The sequence below is a fragment of the Lipotes vexillifer genome, unplaced genomic scaffold (assembly GCF_000442215.2).
Source record: "Lipotes vexillifer unplaced genomic scaffold, Lipotes_vexillifer_v1.1 scaffold382, whole genome shotgun sequence".
Classification (NCBI taxonomy): Eukaryota; Metazoa; Chordata; class Mammalia; order Artiodactyla; family Lipotidae; genus Lipotes; species Lipotes vexillifer.
This window is the reverse complement of record NW_006780611.1, coordinates 10645118-10667511: the sequence shown is the minus strand read 5'-3', so window position 1 is coordinate 10667511 and position 22394 is coordinate 10645118. Positions and strand designations below refer to the sequence as shown.

Here is a 22394-nt window from a genome sequence, read left to right as displayed (position 1 = left end):
GGTGGTGTAGGCACATCCTCTGCCTAGCATGTACTGAAATTCCAGACTCCCAGAAGGAAAGCAGGTGTTCAGTGTAAATCATGTTGTTTGCACAGTTTAGGAATAGCAGACCACCCTTATGAGATTGGTGGGAAACCCTCCTGAAATCTAGGTTCCCAGATGCCAAGCAAGGACCAACTTTACCAGCAGGCCTTTCTAAGGCTCATAGTCTCAGACCTGTATGTTAACTTCTGCACAACATTGATATCCAAAGAGCTCATCCCCACTTTTTAAAAAATTAATTAATTTATTTTTGGCCGCGTCGGGTCTTCGTTGCTGCGCGCCGGCTTTCTCTAGTTGCAGCCAGAGGGGGCTGCTCTTCGTTGCGGTGCGTGGGCTTCTCATTGCGGTGGCTTCTCTTGTTGTGGAGCATGGGCTGTAGGCGCACGGGCTTCAGTAGTTGTGGCACTCAGGCTCAGTAGTTGTGGCTCACGGGCTCTAGAGAGCAGGCTCAGTAGTTGTGGCGCACGGGCTTAGTTGCTCCGTGGCATGTGGGATCTTCCCAGACCAGGGCTCAAACCCGTGTCCCCTGCATTGGCAGGTGGATTCTTAACCACTGTGCCACCAGGGAAGTCCCCGCCTTCTTTCTTTTTAATGGTTGCATCATGTCAATAGGATAAATTCCTTAAAATAGGACATCTAAGTCAAAGATCCCCATGTATTTGCAATTTTGATACTGTCATATCGCCTTCCATGGAGCCATTAGTATTTACGTCTTGGTTAAGCAACTGTATGGCAAAAATATCTAAGTGGTGAAGGAAAATGGGCCTGAATGAGATTAAGATGAGGTTGAAAGAATAAAGTGGGAAATGAAGTTTCTCGTTGCATGTATTCTTGGGGTGTAAATGTTAGAATTTTGATGTTGTTTGGTTTCTGAAATCACGTTTACCACTTTACTTCCCACCACAGGCTAAAACTACCAGAAGACCCCAGTTGTTTGGTGGATTACTAAAGCACCCCTCTGCCATCTCTTTCAGATGCTGTCTTTCTGATTCTGTACAAAGAATTATACTACAGGCACATATATGCCAAAGTCAGTGTGAGTATCTAAACGTTGCTGGCAGTTTTTAAACTCTATGCCATTTTTGTCCCTGGAAAACAATTGCTAGTTTATATTGTTTCATTGTCCAAGAGTGGTTGGCATGTTTTCTGAGCTTGCTTTTAAGAAAGAATGGAGGGAATGATTGAACCCAGAAAGCTGGGTGTCTGTTTCAGGCAAATGGTACCACTGCATAGCCTGTCCATCCTTTTTAATTTCTTTATCCCCACAGCAGTGGGGCTACAACTCCAAGGCAGTGTGCTTTCTACTCCATCACAAAATACACCATACATCACGTTGTTCCCCAGCTCAGAAATCTTCAGTGGTTCTAAGTTGCCAGCCACATGAAGTCTAGAGCAGGGGTCAGCAGCCTGCTGTATACAGGCCAGATAGGGAGTATTCTAGGCTTTGAGGGCTGTAATGGTCTCTGTCGAATCTATTCAGCTTTGTAGCAGCCGTGACAGTGAGTACACATGGCTGTGTGCCATTTAAGGTTCTTATTTACAAAAACAGGTGGTGGTGGATTTGCTGACCCCCTGGCTTAATTCTTGTTTGGCACTGTAAGACCTCTGCATTTCTGGCCCAGTGTAGCCCAGTGTAACATTGTCTGCCTTACTCCCTAACCTTCAAGCACCACGATTTTACTTCTTTGCCTTCATTAGTCCTGTTTTTCCTGAAACACCTTCCCCTCACTCCTCTGCCTTGCCAGATCTATATGCCTGATCTTTAATGGTCAGTTAAAGTTTTTGGTATAAAACTTGACCATTGGCGTCAGGTATTCAGTGCCCCTTTGAACTGCTGTAGCACTTAACTGTCTTCCCTGTCACTTGAGTGCTCTCACATGCTAGGAAGGGAGAGCCGACGTCAATTCTCATATATAGTTGACCCTTGAAACAACACGGGTTGGCACTATGCGGGTCCACTTATATGCAGATATTTTCAATAAATATTTATAGTGTTATAGGATCCACCATCGGTTAAATCTGCAGATGTAGAGGGTCAACGATATATTACACACAGATTATACACAGATTTTTGACCAAAACCCCTGTGTTTTCAAGGATGAGCTGTATTTGTTTTCAACTGTCAGTGGCAGGCCATGAGTAGAATGCATTTAGATTAAATGTGTCCTTTCTCTGCTTTCTTTACAGGGGGGACCCTCCTTGGAGCAGAGGTTTGAATCCTATTACAACTACTGCAATCTCTTCAACTATATTCTCAGTGAGTCTGAGGTTATGATGAGACCTCGTATTGGCCTTCAGCTCTTTTTAGCAGGATTTTAATGTGCAGGTGGGAAGAGGGGGAAGTCTTGTGGTTCATAGTCTTTAAGAGAGAAATTACAAAATGCATTCTGCAGCCTTACTGAATGGGCATAGTCATTGATCGAGTCTGATCTTTCTGTGGTCTCTTGCCCAGATGCTGATGGTCCTGCTCCCCTCGAACTCCCCAACCAGTGGCTCTGGGATATCATCGATGAGTTCATCTACCAGGTATCTGGTCAGCCTTGGCCTAATTTGAAATAACTGGTCCAGACAAGGAGCAGCTGTTACTGTCGTTTGTGTTGTTAAAAAGATCATGGCCACCCTAGGGTAGTGTGAAATACCCTGTGGAAGTGGCCTCTGTGTTGTGGTGTTTTGAATCAGTGAGGTCTAAGAGCTCCATTCTGACCTCAGAAGTCTGGAGAACTGAGCTCCTGACATTCACCACGTTCTTAACTGACCTTGAGAGGTGGTCTGGCGGGAAGAACACAGGTTTCCAGGCTTTGGAGTCAGCTAGGAGTGGGTACTTGTCTGGGGGCTGCCACCTGGTGGCTCTGTAGTGATGATGTGTTACTTAGCTCTCTGAGCCTCACTTTCCTCGGCTACAGGAGAAAGATTCTATATCTTGATTGTGGTGCTGATGATGTGAGTATATGTTGGATCAGAATGAAAGAACATTTTTATCAAAAGGGAAAAATTACCTATCTCAGAGTGCTGTTTCTAAAAACCATAAAATAATTGATTTTGGAAAAACATCTTTTCCATGTTTTACAGGGATGGCACAGTTCTTACTAGGTATTTCAGGAGAAATCAGTTTCCTAATAAAGCAGTTATTTGAGCCCCACGGATCAAAGAGACTTTGAGTACAGAGTGCCGATAAGTTGTGATTGGTGAGCTTAGGAAACCTTCCTAGGGCTCTTTGAGAAAGAGGCTTCCTGCTCAAGACAGGCTTCAGTCCTTTGTGCAGTGAAGGCCACAAACCACACTGGCCTTGTTTGCCCTCTCTGGCTCCTTGGCTTGTTATTTGGCATAATTTTAGAAGATTGGCTGTTCTGTTGGCTAGCAGCAAGTCAGTGAGGATCATCTGTGCTAAGGTTCCTCATCCCTCTTAAGATAATCCTAATTCCCTGGGCTTAACTGGTGTTCTCTTAAGGGGTTTAAGTGCTCTTGCTTCTAACAGAGACTGGCCAGTGTGGGCCAGGTGTGATTCCACCAGCCAGTCTTTGTGAAAAGTGAGAGCACTGTAAGCCGCTTAAGAAGAAAACACCAGTTAAACCGCACGGGGTGAGGGGCTCTTCCCCACCGCTCTCTTCTTCATTCTTCTTGTTTTTTGTCTTTTTTAAAATTAAAAAAAATTTTTTTTTTTTTTTGCTCCTATTCCCCACCACTCTTTCATTTATTTGTATTGATGCAGTAATATATGAATGTGTTGCTATTGTTGAGATTTTTTTTTTTTTTTTAACTGCAGATAAAGTGAAAGTGTCTTCCTTCCTTGCCTTTGCAGAGGCATCAATTACTGTCTGGAAAGATAGTCATCATATAGAGACCTGCCTTGTCCTTTCGTGCCATGTACATGGTGTACCACTCTTCTGGTGTATGTGTTACAGATAAAAGTCTATTTCTAGGGATGATTATAAGTAGAATTGTTGGCTGAAGGATATTTGCTTTTAAAATTATTTTATAAATTTGTTTATTTATTTATTTTTGGCTGCATTGGGTCTTTGTTGCTGCGCGTGGGCTTTCTCTAGTTGCTACTCTTCATTGCGGTGCTCAGGCTTCTCATTGTGGTGGCTTCTCGTTCTGGAGCACGGGCTCTAGGAGCGCGGGCTTTGGTAGTTGTTGCACGTGGGCTCAATAGTTGTGGCACACGGGCTTAGTTGCTCCATGGCATGTGGTATCTTCCCGGACCAGGGCTTGAACCTGTGTCCCCTGCATTGGCAGATGGATTCCCAACCACTGCGCAACCAGGGAAGCCCTTAAAATTATTTTAAATCAGATATGTAGAGTCACAATTTGCATGCAATAAAGTGTACCAATTTTAAGTGTACAGTTGATGAGATTTGACAAATGTATACACCACCACAATTAAGATATAGAACATTTTGGGTTTTAATAAATAGTAATTACTTCCCTCCTAAAAGGCTGTGTCAAATTATACTACTGCCAGCAGCATTTGAGAGCAAGTTTTCTGTACCGGCTGGTATCGATCTCATTTTTGGCAGTTTGATAAGAAAGAAATGGTCATCGTTTTAATCTACATTTCTCTGAAGAGATTGAGCATTTTCCCTGCCAATTGACCAATTCTGTCTTTCTTCGAAGTGATCATTAGTATCCTTTGCCCATCTTTCTATTGGATGATCTTGTTCTTTTTGGCTTATGAGAATTCCTTCTATATTCTGGATACTATTGTTTGTTTTGTTTTGTTTTGTTTTATAAATTTATTGTTATTTTTGGCTGTGTTGGGTCTTCGTTGCTGCATGCGGGCTTTCTCTAGCTGCGGCGAGTGGGTGCTTCTCTTGGTTGCAGTGTACGGGCTTCTCATTGCAGTGGCTTCTCTTTGTGGCGCGTGGGCTCAGTAGTTGTGGCGCATGGGCTTAGTTGCTCTGCGGCATGTGGGATCTTCCCAGGCAAGGGATCGAACCTGTGTCCTCTGCATTGGCAGGTGGATTCTTAACTACTGCGCCACCAGGGAAGCCCCGATACTATTTGTTTGTTGTAAATTTGGAAACGTTTTCTGCTGCACTCTTGGAGGAGGGTGATATTTTAAGAGTTGAAAGGTAATCTTAGGTCATCTAGAACCTAGATTCTAGGTCCCTGGTTTCCAAACCTGTGTATGCACCAGAAATCAACCAGGGAGCTTTTAATTCTGACAGAGTAACTAGGTCTCCTATGCTAGTCTCTGGGTGACAGATGGAGCCAGCCCAGTGCTGGTCCCAGATAGAAACCCTGCCCCAAACAAATAGCTGTGGTATGTACCCTATATGTGCCTTACACTTGTCCAGGCTCTGTGGTTGGGACAGGGGTAACTCAGACTGGGTTCCTGTCACAGGTGAATTGATGGTCAGCTCTGGAAGGGAAGACACACATGCAGGTACCTGCCCCATCTCTACCATGTATGAGTAGATCTGTTGTAAGCCACCTGATTCTGGTGGCCAGGCTGATGGCACTGTGATGCCCAGAGACGTTAAGTAACTTTAGACTATGTTTGACTCCAAATTGAATGTTTTTTTCCACAAATTACCTCTCATTTTAGAGCTTTTTGCTTAGCTGTGGAATAAGTAACACAGTCAGTAATGAACAAAGCCGCAGCTTAATCAAAGATGGCTTTGAAAGAACCAGTGGTGCACAGACTGGGGTAGCGGGAGAAGTGGTGGCAGTAGCGTGTTGTGTGCTGTGCTGTCCCTTTGGCGTTAACGCCACTGCTGCACGTTTCCCTTCTTCCTCGACAGTTTCAGTCGTTTAGTCAGTACCGCTGTAAGACTGCCAAGAAGTCAGAGGAGGAGATCGACTTCCTTCGTTCCAATCCCAAAATCTGGAATGTTCACAGTGTCCTCAATGTCCTTCACTCCCTTGTAGACAAGTCCAACATCAACCGACAGCTGGAGGTGTACACAAGTGGAGGTGAGTGCTGCCTGCCATCTGTGCCTCACGAGTAGAGGCCGCGGGTAGTGCGGAGGAGCGATGGGCTGCTCCTCTTTGGTATTTGGGTGTGAACAGGAGCCGAGGGCTGATTTGGGGGCTGCTGGGCTTGGCAGTCTGTTAGCCGACAGACTGAACAAGCACTTCCTGAGAGCTGCATTTGTAGACACTTCTACTCCCTCTCCAGGGCCTGTGTTTAGATAAGCACTTCTCAGACTTTCTGGTGTGAGGACCACTTTACAGTCTTAAAAGATTAAGAATCACAAGGTTTATCTATATACAGATCTTGTTACAGTGAGAAGAGTGGTGTTTTTGCAAAAAACCTCTTTAATGTCTGGCTTCATAGAAGAGAGCTGGAGTCTCCTGCTGCTTCACTCAGTCTGTGGCAATATGCTGTTTCGGTTGAAGTGTCTGAGGGAAAGCTGGCCTCACACAGATGTTTAATTGGGACTTAATTGGGAAGAGAAACTTAATAGCCTTTACAGGTAGCCTGGCTCTTCTCTGGTTCTGCATCAGAAGTTGACAGCGGGTAGTTTCATACAGGTTAGTTGCAGTGTGGAATCTGAAGCCTTATCAGTGAACTTATACTTTGTTACATTAAAGTTTATTGGTTTATCCTGCAGCTTGAATGAATTTTTTTACCCGTGCGTGATTTTGTAAAATACTGATTGATTGAGCTATCAAGATTTTCTGAAAGTTGACACATTTTATTGTACAGTTTTTTTGTTGTTGTTTTAATTATTTATTTATTTTGGCTGTGCCAGGTCTTAGTCGCGGCATGCGAACTCTTAATTGCAGCATGCATGCAGTATCTAGGTCCCCAACCAGGGATCGAACCTGGGCCCCCTGCATTGAGAGTTCAGAGTCTTACCCACTGGACCACCAGGGAAGTCCCAATTATACAGTTTTTTGAAACCACATCTGTTACTTTGACCATCAACCTTATTAGATAGGTCTTCATTGGGGAGCTGTTGAGTTCACAGTGGCAAATAGAAGTTTTATGAAATTCATTCTAATTTTTACTTAAAAGCTCAAGTTTTCATTGGCAGCAAACACTGCCAGTTGATTTCATTGACATCTTAACAAGCTCACTGCACTCATTTTTGAGAAAATACGCATGTCTCTATTCATAGTCTGTGTATCAGTTATTTTTTAATTAAAAATGGGGTTTTGTGGGGAAAAGGAAGTGGCTGGTTCTTTTATTGCAGGTGAGTGGTGGTAAAGAATACAGTGATGACAGTAGAGTTTGGTGCCACTACCCGATTGATGCTAAGTTGTCCATAGTTTTACCCGCGTTGTTTTTGCACCATCAGTGCAAATGTCAACTCAGTGAGAAAGGCAAATAGTATCTTAGGAAGATAAATAGGAACACACCTAAATAGTGTTATTAGGAAGATAGCTTTGATCTCATGGACTTCCTGAAAGGAGGGGCCTTGCCAAGTAACTCTTATTGATGAGAGGGGTCCTGTCATATTCTTAGGTGTGTATGGATGTGGGGGGCTGCCACACCCCTTAGGTAACTTAGAAATGTAAGCTTAGCATAAGGCCAGGCATGATGTTTCTTGGTATTCCTTCTAAGGCAGTTATTCCCTATTGCAGGAAGCTTTAGAGACTGGCAGTAGATGAAGAGTTTACTGAGGGTAAACTTCAAGGGTCAGGCTTGCCCTCCTTCCCCTCCCTCTGCTGAAGTGCTCACAGTGTCCGTGTGTCTCTCTCAGGTGACCCTGAGAGTGTGGCTGGGGAGTATGGACGGCACTCCCTCTACAAGATGCTTGGCTACTTCAGCCTGGTGGGGCTTCTGCGTCTGCACTCCCTGTTGGGGGATTACTACCAGGCCATCAAGGTGCTGGAGAACATCGAACTGAACAAGAAGGTAATTCATTCCCTGTTTCCTCAGGCCTACCTTCCCAGAGCCAGATAGTCTGTCTGTCTGCTTCAAGAGAGACTCTGATCTATTATTAGGACAGATTTCACGGAGAATAAAAGAGGATTCCTCCCCAGGGCAGTGGAAAATTGAGACAAGAACTGGGAAAACCACTGCAGGGAAAATCTGAACCTGGACCAGGTGGTTTCTCTTTGGTGCTTAACAACACTTAAAATATTCAGCAGTCTTTTGATTCTGTTTTCAAACCAGACTGATGCTGGCAGATTTTTACTTTTCAGCTTTCACTGAAGAATTAATGAAAGACTTACTTAGTTCTAAGGTGGCACAGGTAATGATACGTTAGCAGTGGTTGTTATCCTAGCCACAGAAACTTGGTACGTTTTTGTTTGATGTGTGTGTATCTTATCTGTCCTTTCTCTTATAGGGCTTATTTGGAAAAGCAAGGACTAGAAAGCAAGAAAGAATGTGAAAGTGAGGTGTAGATGATTTTAGAGCTGAAGGAAATTTTAGGGTTACCTGGTCCAGTCCTTTTCTGTTACAGCCAAGAAAATGGAGTCCTCAGGTCACATAATCAGTAAGTGGTACAATCTGCACTCAGAGCCTCTGACTTCAGAGCCAGGATTCCTCTGGGTAGTTCAGGGCCTCTGCAGGGAGCTCTCAGTGCTTCCACCTCAGCTGACACTAGACCCCAGCAATTTTCAGATCCTACCTGGGATGAATTGGTAGTGAGATTCATGGCTGCTGCTTCTGCCTCCTTCCACAGAGCATGTATTCTCGTGTGCCCGAGTGCCAGGTTACCACATACTATTATGTCGGTTTTGCATATTTGATGATGCGTCGATACCAGGATGCTATCCGGGTCTTTGCCAACATCCTTCTCTACATCCAGAGGACCAAGAGCATGTTCCAAAGGACCACGTACAAATATGAGATGGTAAGGAGGCCTCTGACCAGCTGACACACCTATGCCAACAAGTTTTGGGTAAACGCCTTCCAAAATTTTGCTCTTTTATATGCTTTTTCAATAGGATGATTTTTTAATGGCTAGCCTACTTAAGTGTTTTCTTTGTTACACCTATTACTTCAGATCATTAACACCCTGATGATAAGGACAGGATTTTTGTTTCACTTTTATTCCCTAGCAGTGCCTAGAGTGTGTGGGCTGTGGGTGTTTAAAATCAGTTAGATGTGGGTACTGCCCTCAGGCAGTTTGCCTGGAGGAGGGTGGATTCAAAACATGCATAGAATTGGGAGCAGGTTTCTAAGCAGAGCAGAGGTGTTGAGACTTGGAAGTATGGTCATGTAGTAGCACAATAAATCATTTTGGCTAGAAGGCAGGAGAACAGTCAGATTGGGGTATTAGAGTCTGGGATAACCTTCACTACCCAGCTAAAGTATTTAATCTTTATTCTGGAGGCATTAAGTGCCATCAAAGATTTCTGGGTGAATTGATCATAATTGGTGTGGAACGATTGACCTGCCAGTGACGTGTAGGGCGGATTGGTGAGACCGAGGCAGAGGTACCAGTAAAGAATCCAGGAAACATCTACAGAGGACCTGGAACTAGGCCAGAAGTTCCGTAGAGCTAGAGGGAGGATTGGAGGAGACATTGGGAAAGTTAGCTGAAGAGTGTCAGACAAAGGGAGAAGTCAGAAGGTCTGTACAGAGTGTACTTTGGAGGATGGTGGGGACCTCAGAAAATCCATTCATTTGACCCTGCACCGATCTCTCCCCCCACCCCCAGATTAACAAGCAGAATGAGCAGATGCACGCCCTGCTGGCCATTGCTCTCACCATGTACCCCATGCGTATCGATGAGAGCATTCACCTCCAGCTGCGGGAGAAATATGGGGACAAGATGCTACGCATGCAGAAAGGTGACCCACAGGTCTACGAGGAACTTTTCAGCTACTCCTGCCCCAAATTCCTGTCACCTGTAGTGCCCAACTATGACAACGTACACCCCAATTACCACAAGGAGCCCTTCTTACAGCAGCTGAAGGTGTTTTCTGATGAGGTGCAGCAGCAGGCCCAACTCTCAACCATCCGCAGCTTCCTCAAGCTCTACACCACCATGCCTGTGGCCAAGCTGGCCGGCTTCCTGGACCTCACTGAGCAGGAGTTCCGAATCCAGCTTCTTGTCTTCAAACACAAAATGAAGAACCTGGTGTGGACCAGTGGCATCTCTGCCCTCGATGGCGAATTTCAGTCAGCCTCTGAGGTTGACTTCTACATCGATAAGGTATGACTGCCCCTTGGGCTAGGTTCTCAAGGCACCCACTGTTCTGGGCATCTGGGACACATCACTGAACAAAATCAACAAAGATTTTTGCCCTTGTGCTGGTATTCTAGTGTTAAAAAAATGACAAAAAGCGTTATAATTAAGCAAGCATGTAGTATTTTGGAAGTTGCCACGTGCCGTGGAGTAAGTTGGGGTAATGGTGATGGAAGGCACAGGCTGCAGTATTAAGTAAGGTGCTCAGGGTAGACTTTGTTGAGAAAGTGAAACTGAAGCTAAGACTTGAAGGAGGTGTGGAAATTAGCAAGCAGTTACCTGGAGGAAGAGCATTCCAGGTGGAGGGAGCAGTTAGAGCAAAGGCCCTGAGGCAGGAGCGAGCCCAGACAGCTGCAGTGTGGCTGGCGTGGCCTGAGAGGAGGTTGTGGTGGGAGATGAGGTTGGAGAAGAAGGGGGGAGGGTGCTTAGTAGATTGCTGGAAGTACTTTAGTGGGTGGGAAGCCATTGTCCTGACTTGTACCACCCTAGATTGGTGCTGCCTGGTTTTGAACTTGATATAATGGGATTATGCAGTATGTGGTATTTTCTGTCCAGCTTCTTTTGCTCAACATTATATTTAAGAGAATCACCATCCACCGTTGTCATATGTAGCAGTAGGTCAGTCATGCTTATTGTTCTGTGATGTATGATGGTCCAAATTCTACTGCAGTTACTGACCACGGTGTTTCCATTCTTCTACTGGTGGACATTTGGGTGGTTTTTGGCTATTGAACAGTACACATAACGGTGTTTTTTTGGTTTTTTTGGCTGTGTTGGGTCTTCGTTGCTGCATGCAGGCTTTCTCTAGTTGAGGTGAGTGGGGGCTGCTCTTTGTTGTGGCTCACAGGCTTAGTTGCTCCACGGCATGTGGGATCTTCCCGGACCAGGGCTCAAACTCGTGTCCCCTGCACTGGGAGGCAGATTCTTAACCACTGCACCACCAGGGAAGCGCCTCTGAGGCAGTTTTTTTAAATATCCTACATTTTTGGTTGCTTTCAGAAAGATGTTGGTCTACAATACACACATATGTACACAACATCTCTTAGGGATACACAACCCTAACAGACAAATAACCTCACAAGACCTATACCATACATATGTGTGTGTTTATCCATTGCTAACAACTACTTTTTGTTTATTTAATTTAAATACTCTTTTTTCACAACGTAAATCAACTATACTCCAATAAAAATTAATTTTTTAAATTAATTTATTTTTGGCTGACAGTTTTTAATGATAAAATTTGCATAACTTCACCACTTTAATGGGTATAATTCCATGATTATTAGTTTGTTCACCATGTTGTGCAACCATCTCTGCTATCTAATTCCACGGCATTTCCGTCATCCCAAAAAGAAATCCCTGCCCGTTAACAGCATTCCCCATTCCTCCTTCCTCCCCCGCCCCATCCCTGGCAAATCAGTGATCTTCCTTCTGTCTCTGTGGATTTTTCTATTCTTGATATTTTCTAAAATTAGAATCATGAAATATGTGACTTTTTGCATTTGATTTCTTTTATTGAGCATCTTTTCAAGTTTAATCGAGGTTGTAGCAGGTATCAGTACTTTATTCCTTTTTACAGCCGAATAATATTCCACTGTTTGGGTATACCACACTTAGTTTATCTGTTCATTAGTTCGTGGACAGTTGAGCTGTTTTCACTTTTTGGCTATTATGGATAATGCTGCTATGAATTTTTGTGTACAAGTTTTGTGTGAACAATATTCTCTTGGGTATATATTCTTAGTTGTGGAATTGCTTGGCCAGTTTGGGTAGTTTGTTTTTGGAAGCTCATCTTGCTAAACCAGATTCTCTCATTTTAGACTTAATGGCTTTTTGAAGGCTTGGTGTTTGGCAGAACTTGGCTATCCCTGCCATGAACAAACTCACCAAAAGCAGAAACATGTCTGTAGTGGAAGTTTTTCAATGTGTTTTTTTTTTTTTTTTAATTTAAATACATTTTTTAATGTAAAATGGCATAAAATTTCCTTTATAGACAACTTCTCATTTATCTACCATGTAATGTCAAATGTGCCTGTAATCCCATAAAATAAGTATGATTCTTATGAGAGAACAGAGCCAGATCAAATGCATCAATCAATGTTGTTTTCAAGTCATGTTTTTAAATATCAGAACTGTCTATCCCCTGCAGTATCACATCAGCTAACTAAAGTCCTTTTTGAATTTATTCCCAATGCCTGACATGTACACGTTCTTTGGCAATATCAGTCATTTGCTCCATCCCTCCATCCCTTTTAGTGACCCAGCTGAACTGGTCCCAACCATCTGGATGGTCTTTAATAAAACACTTCTCCCAAGATTTAGCAACTTGGTTATTACAAATAAAATTTTGCTGTGAGGTTATATTCAGGTTAAATTAATAATTTAATTTAAATTATTCAGGTTAAATTAATAATATGATTTAAATTTCCTACATGAAAATGTTTTTAATTTGCATGTTTTTATTATTGTTCCTTATTGGTTCAGGTTTGTCTTTGGCAAAATACTTTCTATTTTTTTTGCCTTTTTTCATCCTTGACTTGAAAAAATTCTATCAGAGAGATTCGGAAAATTCTTGGGTCTTAACCTAGATTATGTCATAATTTACAAGTAAAATGGTGCTCAACAAAATATTTTGAGCTAAAAAACAATTTAAAATCTAGACTAATTTGCAACTTTATACTCATAAACAGTGTATAAGAATAAAATGCTATTTTAAATGCTACTATTGCCAAAAGATTCATGTTTGTTAAAAAGACTAGAAAATAAAATAAATGAATTAACAAGAAGAAAATAAAAATCAGCCATCTAAAAAGAAAGAGTTGCTATTGACTGGTAATGCTCTTCCATAGGGGTTTATCTAGCACTTAGCATCACTGCTATTTGCAGGTCCGTAAGTGGCTCTCCCTCACTGCTCCTGTCTGGCTGCTTTTCTCATAGGACATGATCCACATTGCAGACACCAAGGTGGCCAGGCGCTATGGGGATTTCTTCATCCGGCAGATTCACAAATTTGAAGAGGTGAGAGGTCTGAGAGTGGTGTGTGGGCTGGGGACAGAGGTTAGGAACTGGGTGGGGAGTTATAAATTGTTTATTTCTCATTTCTGTTTTCAAGAAAGCCTGAAATTGGCCCTTTAAGTTTCTGAGCTAGACTGGCTGGCTGCTTGGGGTTTGGGGAGTGGGGTTGGGCCTGTAGGAGTTGCTGTGTCAGCCTTCTCTGGAGCATCTCTTTCCAAGATCTCCCGCTGCGGGTGGCCAGCTCTCTTCTCCCTCCCTGGTATTTCCTAATATGGGTGGATTCACTGCCTGCTCTTACCCATCCCTCACCATTTGGCAGTTACTCTCTGACTTAGACAGGTCTGGCCAGTTTCTGCAAGCTGAGACCATGAAGCTCTGTTCTGACAGACTTGGTGCATTCCACATCCTGCCCTTGGAGAGGTCTTGTGGGTCACTTTTTGTGGCCGTAGCTAGAGCCACTGCATCTTGGTGCTTTGAGTCCTCCAGCAGAGGTCACTGCTGTGCTGTGGTCCATGCTACCAGACTCCTCCTGCAGGATAATAATACAGCCCTGGCAAGTCTAGCCACCCTGGATCCCTTTCCTGTCTATAAAATGGGCAGAGCAGTATGGGATGTGTGTTTGTTGAGTGTGAAGGGCAGATAGAACAAGCTGCATGAATTGTGTGACACCATAAGAATGTCAGGTGGAGGACCTAACCGAGCATTTACACGTAATAATAGACAACTCATGCTCATGTCAGAGGGGCGGCCTGGCCTGGTGATCGTGCACACTGTAGGAAAAGGTTTGATGAAAAAGCCATATCTGACTGGGCTTCCCTGGTGGCACAGTGGTTAAGAATCTGCCTGCCAATGCAAGGGACACGGGTTTGAGCCCTGGCCCGGGAAAATCCCATATGCCGCAGAGGAGCTAAGCCTGTGCGCCTCAACTACTGAACCTGCACTCAAGAGCCCGCAAGCCACAACTACTGAGCCCACATGCCACGACTACTGAGGCCTGAGTGCCTAGAGCCCGTGCTCCGCAACAAGAGAAGCCACTGCAATGAGAAGCCTGCACACCGCAACGAAGAGTAGCCCCTGCTCACCACAACTAGAGAAAGCCTGCAGGCAGCAACGAAGACCCAACACAGCCCAAAACAAACAAACAAATAAATTAAAAAAAAAAAAAAGCCATATCTGACTTTGCTTTTCTTTCTCTTCTAGCTTAATCGAACCCTGAAGAAGATGGGACAGAGACCCTGAGTATATTCATACTTGATGCTACTCAGGAACCTATTTTGATGTCATCGTAGGTGGGGAGTGTTTTTGCCACCATGAAGCCTTTACCTAGCTCAGCCATCAGCCAGTCAACTGCGTTGAAGTTTATTTAGATCAGGGAGTGGAATTTTTTAAATAGGTCTCAATAAAGAACCTTCTTTAGAGTCAGATTTGTCATCTCATTATTGTTGGGGAGCATCTGTGGACAAGGGCAACAATATGTAATTTCCCATTTGTCATGAGATACTTTCTCCTGATGCATTTGTTATTGGTGTTTGAATTATTTAATCCCTGGATTCATAAAGCATTATACAGTATACAGGACACTTTCATATTCAGTATCTTATCTGCATCTCACAAGACTCCTGTGAGCATTAATGACCTGCCATAATTTGCGTGCATGTTCGTGGAAGTGCTGGGTTTCAGGAAGGAACTACTGAACACCTGCTGCCAGGACTGTGCTGAAAGGAATCCATGTACATTGCCTATACTTCACAGCTCGGGTTTAGTAGGATCCCCATTTCACTGATGAGGAAACAGACTTGGGGAGTTAAGTGACTTGATCAAGGTCACGTAGTTATAAGGAAAAGCAAAGAGTTGGCTCCAAACTCTACTGTCTTCTGCTCCCAGGTCTCCTGACTTTTCACACTGAAAACTTTGGTTTATGTCGTGGGCAGCCTCTCCCACCCTCAGTGAGGTTCAGAGCTACTGCTTGTCTGCTGGAACCTTCACGGCCAGTCACAGCTGAGTTGTGCCTGTTTTTCCCTCTCTCTGCCATCCCTCCTTTAAACAACCATATGGGATCTGCCATCTTGGGTATTTCTTTGAGATGGCATCTTCTGCATCCCAAAACCTAGCAGCCCACATTGTTATCAGAGCCAATTTCTAATCTTTTCTAACAAAGCACAGATCATACTGATCTATAATAATAACAAACTTTACTGAAACTGGTTGTCTCAGGTAACTCACACAACCTACCCATCAAAGATCAAATGTTCCTGGAGCTGTAGAAACTTGATATTCAGGAGTAAGGCCCTCAGAATGGTCTGAACACTGTTTATGCATTATCTCACTCTGGAGACGGGTAGATGTGGAATCCTGGTTTTATTGATGAGGAAAGTGAGGCTTAGAGTAATTAAATAGCTTGTCCAAGGCCAAAGCAGGAGGTAGGTCTTTCGTTTCTCAAACTTGTGGTTTTACTTTAGAAAGCCCTACCCTAAGACTGGCAGCAAGAGGTGAAACAGCAATAAATACCCCATCAAAATCTGCATGGTCGGGACTTCCCTGGCGGTCCAGTGGTTAGGGCTCCGCGCTTCCACTGCAGGGGGCACGGGTTCCATCCCCGGTCTGGGAAGTAAGATCCTGTGTGCCGCGCTGCATGGTCTATATTAGCTCCAAAGCAAGGGGATATTTCCTGGAACTTGGATGGGCGTAGCCGATGAGGCTGCTACCCCCCACCCAGTGAAAGGGTTGCTGTGAATTCTCAAGCTAGGCTTTGTGCTGGTTCCTTTTGAGTTTTCTGGTTATAAGGGAGCATGAGAACATGGAAAGAGCCGCTGGCTTGAAGGCATGACACCTAGATTCAAGTCTGAATTGTCTCACTAATTTACTATGTTACCTCTGGGCACACCAGAGGGTCCCTAGATCTAGCCTGCGGCCAGGCAGAGCTGGGCCTGCTCCAGGGGCTTGGCATGGGGATGGCAGTGGCTGGAGCTGGGTGAACTGGCTCCCTCCTTACCTGAGGTGTCACCTGTCACTCGGGTGGACACCAATATGGCTCTTGGAGTGGAAGCTCCTGCTTGCAGGAGCCCCGTTCCTTGCATGTAAACAAGGATAGTAGAATCTGCCTTACTGGGCAGTTGTGAGGAATAAATGAGATGCTCAGTTATTTATTTCTCCCCCATGCTTGGAATTCATAAGCTCTTCTGTATCCTTGTTTCCTAGTAGTTAATGAATGCTGGTCCCCGAAAAGATATGTCTGTGTCCTAACCCCTGGAACTTAACAGTGTGACGTTTGGAAACAGATGTGAGTTCAGGATCTCAAGATGAGTGCACCCTGGATTATCCAGGTGGCCCCTAAATCCAATGACAAGTGTCCTTAGACACAGAGACACACAGGGAGGAGGGGACCACATGAAGACAGGCAGAGATTAGAGTGATGCAGCCACAAGCTAAGAAACGCCTGGAGCCGCCAGAAGCTATGAGAGGCGAGGAAGTGTTCTCCCCTAGAGCTGACACCTTGATTTTGGACTTTTCACCTCCAGAACTGAGAATAAGTTTCTGTTTTAGCCACTAACTTTGTGGTAATTTGCTGCAGCAGCTCTAGGTGTCTAATACAATGCCTGCTGTGCATCAGGCACATTATAGGATTTTATGCACAGAAGGTTGTATCCTTTTTTCTACAAGTGAGCCAGCCAGGCACTGCTAGGCGAGAGGGAAAAGGAAGTGGGTAAAAAACAAAACCCCTAGAAAAATAATAACAATTTAATTTTTCAGTTATAAAGAAAAAAAGCTCCTGTCCTTATGGGACTTAAATTCTAATGAGTGGAGACAGGTGGTAAAGCATGTATAGTATGTTGGATGGCGAGGTACCTTGTGCAGAAAAATCAAGGGTAGGAGTTACCCTTTTGAATTGGATGGTCAGAAGAGATCACACTAATTGGTGTCATTTGGTCAGAGACATGAAGGGGGCAAGGAGGCCACATTGCAGATACCTGAAGAAAGTGTTAGGAAGAGGAAACTGCAAGTGCAAAGGCCCTGAGGTCAGAGCATGTTTTGTATGTTGAGAATGTAGTGAAAATGCCAGCTGGAGCAGAGCTAGCAAGGGTGAGGGAGGAAGAGACCAGAGACCAGTGAAGCTCCCGATCATGTGGAGTCATATAGGCCTTGTCGAGACTATAAAGACTGTGACTAAGTCTGAGTTAGGAGGCCATTCTCCACCAGGGAGGTTACACAACTTGTCCAAGTTCCCAGAGCTAAAGAGGAGCCAGGACAGAACCCAGGTCAGCCCAGTTCTAAAGGCTGTGCTGCCTCTGGGATGCCATCCTTCCTCCAAAAGGAAGGAAAACCAAAAGCAGCCTCTTAGTTAATATGTAATAAGTCCAAACACTCATAGAGCTCTTGGTAGCTTTCCAGGCACTTCATCTGTTACCTTGCTGGAGTCTAACGAGTGGCAGCATTGGGATCCTGCCAAGTGTTTGGATTGCCAGGCCAGTGCCAGCCAGGCCTTACTGCACCCCCTGCCCCCAGTGCCTGTGTACACCCTGGTTCCCTGGCCTCGTTAAGAATGGCCCATGCAGCACCGTCTCTTCTGTACCCACAACCAGTCCTGACATTTGGCAATGGTGACTCATAGGATATAGACGCACCTGAGCACCCCCGGTGTTAACTTGTTTTGATTTCACCACCAGAGTCTCAAAGTTAATGTCAGAGTCTCCCGTCTCCATCACTAAAATTATGCCAGGTCAAGGTGTGTTGTGTCTGACCTGGTCCTTCAGCACTCTTTTTTTTTTTTTCCTGCTTCTTAACAGTAAATTTTATTTTTAAATTTAATTTAATTAATTTTTAGATTTGGGGGAAAATATTTTACGTGCATTTTTTTTTTTTTTTGCGGTACGTGGGCCTTTCAGTGTTGTGGCCTCTCCCGTTGCGGAGCACAGGCTCTGGACACACAGGCTCAGCGGCCATGGCTCACGGGCCCAGCCGCTCTGTGGCATGTGGGATCTTCCGGACCGGGGCACGAACCCGTGTCCCCTGCATCGGCAGGCGGACTCTCAACCACTGCGCCACCAGGGAAGCCCTTTTATGTGCATGTTATTAATAAACAAAATATAACATGCATTCACTTTTTTTTTCCACACACACACACACACACACACACTGCATTTTATTTTTACAAGAGATAAATAAACTGACACCAAGCATTGTAAGTGGATGACCACAACAAAAGCAACAATGATTGCAATTACCAAACACGAAACACGCTCACACTATGTCATAATATTGACATTCAGTCCAGGAATCCTCCACTGTAACAGCTCCTTTACTTTGCAGTGAAAATTGATTTGTATATTTTTTGCCTCTGAGTCCTTGTGGGATTTTTTTTTTATTCAAACAGAAAGTCACAAAAATTATAATCATCCTCATCAGTTCACTCAGTCCCATGTAATTAATTTTTTTTTCATCTTGATCTTTTTTTGTGTGTGTTACGTGGGCGTCTCACTGTTGTGGCCTCTCCCTTTGCAGAGCACAGGCTCCAGACGCGCAGGCTCAGCGGCCATGGCTCACGGGCCCAGCTGCTCCGCGGCATATGGGATCCTCCCAGACCGGGGCATGAACCCGCGTCCCCTGCATCGGCAGGCAGACCCTCAACCACTGCGCCACCAGGGAAGCCCCATCTTGATCTTTTGTTAGCACTTTTATGAATTCATCAGTTTTCCTTTAGAGTTCTGAAAAGGCTTATTCATTCAGTTCAGCAGTATAGTCAGTTACCAGAAACCTGTCCTTGTCAGAGTCTTTTGCATGAATTCCTTGATGATGAAACACTTTTATAGGAACATTTTTGCGAAGGCACCAGAGTACACCCAGAACTATCTGTAAATGACAAAAGACTTAAAAATGACCATGGTTAAAGATTTGATGAAAGTTCATAATAATGCAATTGACAAGGAAATTTAGTTATTTCTGAGATATACATTTTAAAGTAATAACTAGAATTATGACATAACATTATACCAGAACATATAAGATTTTTAGAAATTTCATGTAATGTCTGAAACATTTATATTAACATATTTCCATACAAATAACCCAAAGAAAGTTTCGTATTAGTTGTTTTTTTGTTTGTTTTTTTATACTGCACGTTCTTATTAGTCATCAATTTTATACACATCAGCCTCAGCACTCTTCTTACCAGTAGATGCGCCATTTGAGGAGCTCAAGGTCACACAGAGCCAGTGTGTGAGAGCCTGGCTTGGGCCGTTTCCCAGTGTCTTGGCCCATGTCCCGCGGCAGTGATGGGCAGCCGGCAGCCCTTGTGAGGGGGCAGGCACAGCTGAACTCCGCCTGGTACCGCTTGAGGAACGCAGGGCTTTAAGCAGCTGCAGCCAGCTCGCAGGGTTTTTATTCCAGCTTGCCTGGAGTGGAAGAAGCAGGTTCATAATCCTCCCATGCATAAAGGGAGTGAGGGTTTAATTAGCAGGGAATGGGGAGCTCTGGCTGGTGCCAGTTACCAAAAGTTCCTGCACCGGCAAGAGAAGGCAGCACAGCAAAGTGTGTGGCTCGGGCTTGGCCAGACCTGGGTTTGAATGCCGACTCCACATACTAGCTGTGTAACCATGGGCCAAGTTACTTAGCTTCTCAGTGCCTCACTTTCTTCATCTATAAAATGGGGGTAGCATTTCACTTGATTAACTTATATAAAGTACTTAGCACAGCACCTGGCTGTAGTGTGTGATTAGCGAATGACGTCCATTATTATTAGCTGGCCGTGACCTTGGAAATCACAGGCATAGATTATATGGATCAGCAAGGCTACTTGGTGGTGGAGCTGGGACTCGGAGCCTGCAGACTCACCCGGGGGCCTTCTCTACTCCCTGCTCGTTGGTGGACCCAAGGCAAGTCTGTGTAGGGGCAGTGTAGAGACCAGTTCACAGAGAGGCTGAGGCACTTGCCTAGAGTAGCCCAGCTGTAGAGGGGCTGGGGCTCGTGCCGAGTGGTGGCAGCAGGGGTGGAGAGAGGCTGGAGAATTCAAGAGCCATTTGGAAGTTTACAGAGGGCAGGACTTGGCAGTTGGCCAGATATGCGTGGACAGGGGCGGGGAGGTGCCCAGTCTTCTGGCTTTTGCGGCTGCGGAGACAGTGGACCACGATTGAGATGGGGTGAGTGGGCAGGTTTGAAACAGGAAGCATGTGAAGGTGGGTAGTGAACTGGGTTCAGACAGGAGTTCAAGGGACCCTGTGAGCCATCGAGGTGGAGAGGCCCAGGGTGTAGGACTTGGGCAGAGGCAGTGAACAGCTGGGGCCGGAACCCTGCTCTTCAGACCCCAAGGCTGGAGCTGGTTCCTCGCCACACAGACCAGCCTCTGGTGGCCTTGGCTTCCTTTCCACAGTGTGGACTGGACTCCAAACCCAAGATGGGGCTTCTCTTCCCGGAATGGCCTTGGCCTTTGGTGGATACTGACCACCTCCTCATCTGCAATATGAGGCAGTGAGACCTGCTGTTGTCCGAAGGCTGTGGCCCTGCAGTTCTAGAATTCTGGGTAACATTCTAGGATTAAATGGGCCAGGAGCCCCCATGAATACCTGAGAAAAGGGAGGCAGCGGTTGGGAGCAATGGCCTTTGCAATAAAGAGAATTAGTTGGATGAATGAATGAATGATGAAGGTACCAGGAAGTGAATCAACGGGGTTCATCAAATGAAACGATATAAGTGTATCAATAAGTGATGATGTGCCTTAAATCCTTTCTAGAAGGCAGATGCATAGAGTGAATAAATGATGAATGTATTCACTCTCTTCAGCAAATGAAGAGTGTGGGTGTGCTGCACTGGCTCTTCCCCCCGATGGCCTTTCATCCCGTGCCCACCTGCCCCGCACACTGGAGAGGGGCCGGCCTGGGCTGTTGCTTGGGGTCAGGAGCCAGGCTGTGGTGTGGGGGAAGCACATGAGGAACAGGTCGAGAGGGAGGCAGGGGGCGGCCAATTTGATCCAAAGCCTGACCAGCAATTTTCCTGATGTTTCCGAGAAGGAGGCGGGTACGGGAAGCAGCAAGTCATCCCGGTTCCCGTGGCTCTACATTCCTGTCAAACCTGCGGCTGAAAAACCCACTTTTCCGTATTCCTGGCCCCGCCCTTGATTAAGGTACCTTCCTCCTGTTCCCACCCCCACACCCATTTCTCTCCCTGGGGCTGGTGGACCTGGAGGGTGGCCTCCTGCACTCTCTGATCAGGCAGGGGGCCTAGATACAAGTCCTGACACTGCCCTCTTAAAAGCTGCGAGATTTCAGGCAGGTTGCTTAACTTCTCTGGGCCTCTGCTTCCTCATCCATCAAATGGGGTGAGTAGTTCTTTCCCACCTGCCTCCCTGGGCCCCTCTGAGCCTCAGCATATAAAGCTGTCGAGTATGAGACAAGTGTTTGCTGTTACCCTTACCCGTCCCAGTTGTGTTGTATTGTGTCACCTGGAGATGAGGTTCGCCCTTGCTAACCTCTCTCTGTTCTATCTACCGGGAAAACAACTCACTCAGAACTTCTGCAGGAAAGTCTCATGTTCTGTTTCAAATGGGAAGAGTTGCCTTGCTCACAGTTCCGTGTAGACAGTCAGGTAGGTGGAGACCAACAGTCCTTTTCTAGTGTCTGACAGCCTTGGCAGGTGGTCTGACCTTCTGGCTGACCGAAATCTCTCCAGCCTGACAACCCCTTCCTTGTCACTTGGTCCTCAGAGGAGACGTGAACTTCCTGGGGTAGGGAGGCTCAGAAACTGTTTCCCACCTGCCTGCTTTTGACTTGCAGATCTGGCCGGGTTGATACTGAGGGGTAGTTGCGAGGGCTCCAGGCCCCAGGACCTCAACTGTAACCCCAGTCACCCCTAAAGAGTCCAAGCATAAACGGGGGCTGGCTTTGCAGACCCAACTCTAAGTCAGGCCCCTCTGGCCTCCCTCTCTCCCTCCTTCCTGCCAAATTTCTGCCCCTGAGCCCCACTGCAGAGCCACAGGAACCCAACTTAGGGCCTAGAACATTCCATCTGCATCCAAGCACCAACCCTGTTAGCCTTCCAGTACTAGTCCTTTTTATTGCTGTCGGAAGTGAGCTGGGAGTGAAACAGGAGGGAAGGGGGCAGGGCACAACCTTTGTTTTTGTTTTTGTTTTTGCGGTACGCTGGCCTCTCACTGCTGTGGCCTCTCCCGTTGCGGAGCACACGCTCCGGATGCGCAGGCTCAGTGGCCGTGGCTCACGGGCCCAGCCGCTCCGCGGCATGTGGGATCTTCCT

General features: G+C 45.5%; 1 protein-coding gene and 1 non-coding gene across 3 annotated transcripts in view; one reads left to right on the top strand and one right to left on the bottom strand.

Annotated features, from left to right (window-relative positions):
• Nucleotides 1-14576, top strand: part of EIF3L (eukaryotic translation initiation factor 3 subunit L) — a 19555-nt gene extending 4979 nt beyond the window's left edge. The window contains exons 5-13 of one of the 2 annotated variants that reach the window (XM_007454040.1): nt 1017-1078; nt 2230-2299; nt 2495-2568; nt 5787-5958; nt 7695-7849; nt 8625-8795; nt 9606-10103; nt 13077-13157; nt 14355-14576. In XM_007454040.1, coding sequence (XP_007454102.1) covers nt 1017-1078; nt 2230-2299; nt 2495-2568; nt 5787-5958; nt 7695-7849; nt 8625-8795; nt 9606-10103; nt 13077-13157; nt 14355-14393 — 1322 coding nt within the window. In that variant the 3' untranslated portion in view covers nt 14394-14576. The remainder of the gene's footprint in view (nt 1-1016; nt 1079-2229; nt 2300-2494; nt 2569-5786; nt 5959-7694; nt 7850-8624; nt 8796-9605; nt 10104-13076; nt 13158-14354) is intronic. The other variant, XM_007454041.1, reaches the window with a different exon arrangement.
• TRNAE-CUC (transfer RNA glutamic acid (anticodon CUC)) lies at nt 6793-6865 on the bottom strand. Its single transcript has one exon. It is a non-coding gene; the product is annotated as a tRNA-Glu (tRNA).
• Nucleotides 14577-22394: the final 7818 nt, after the last annotated feature.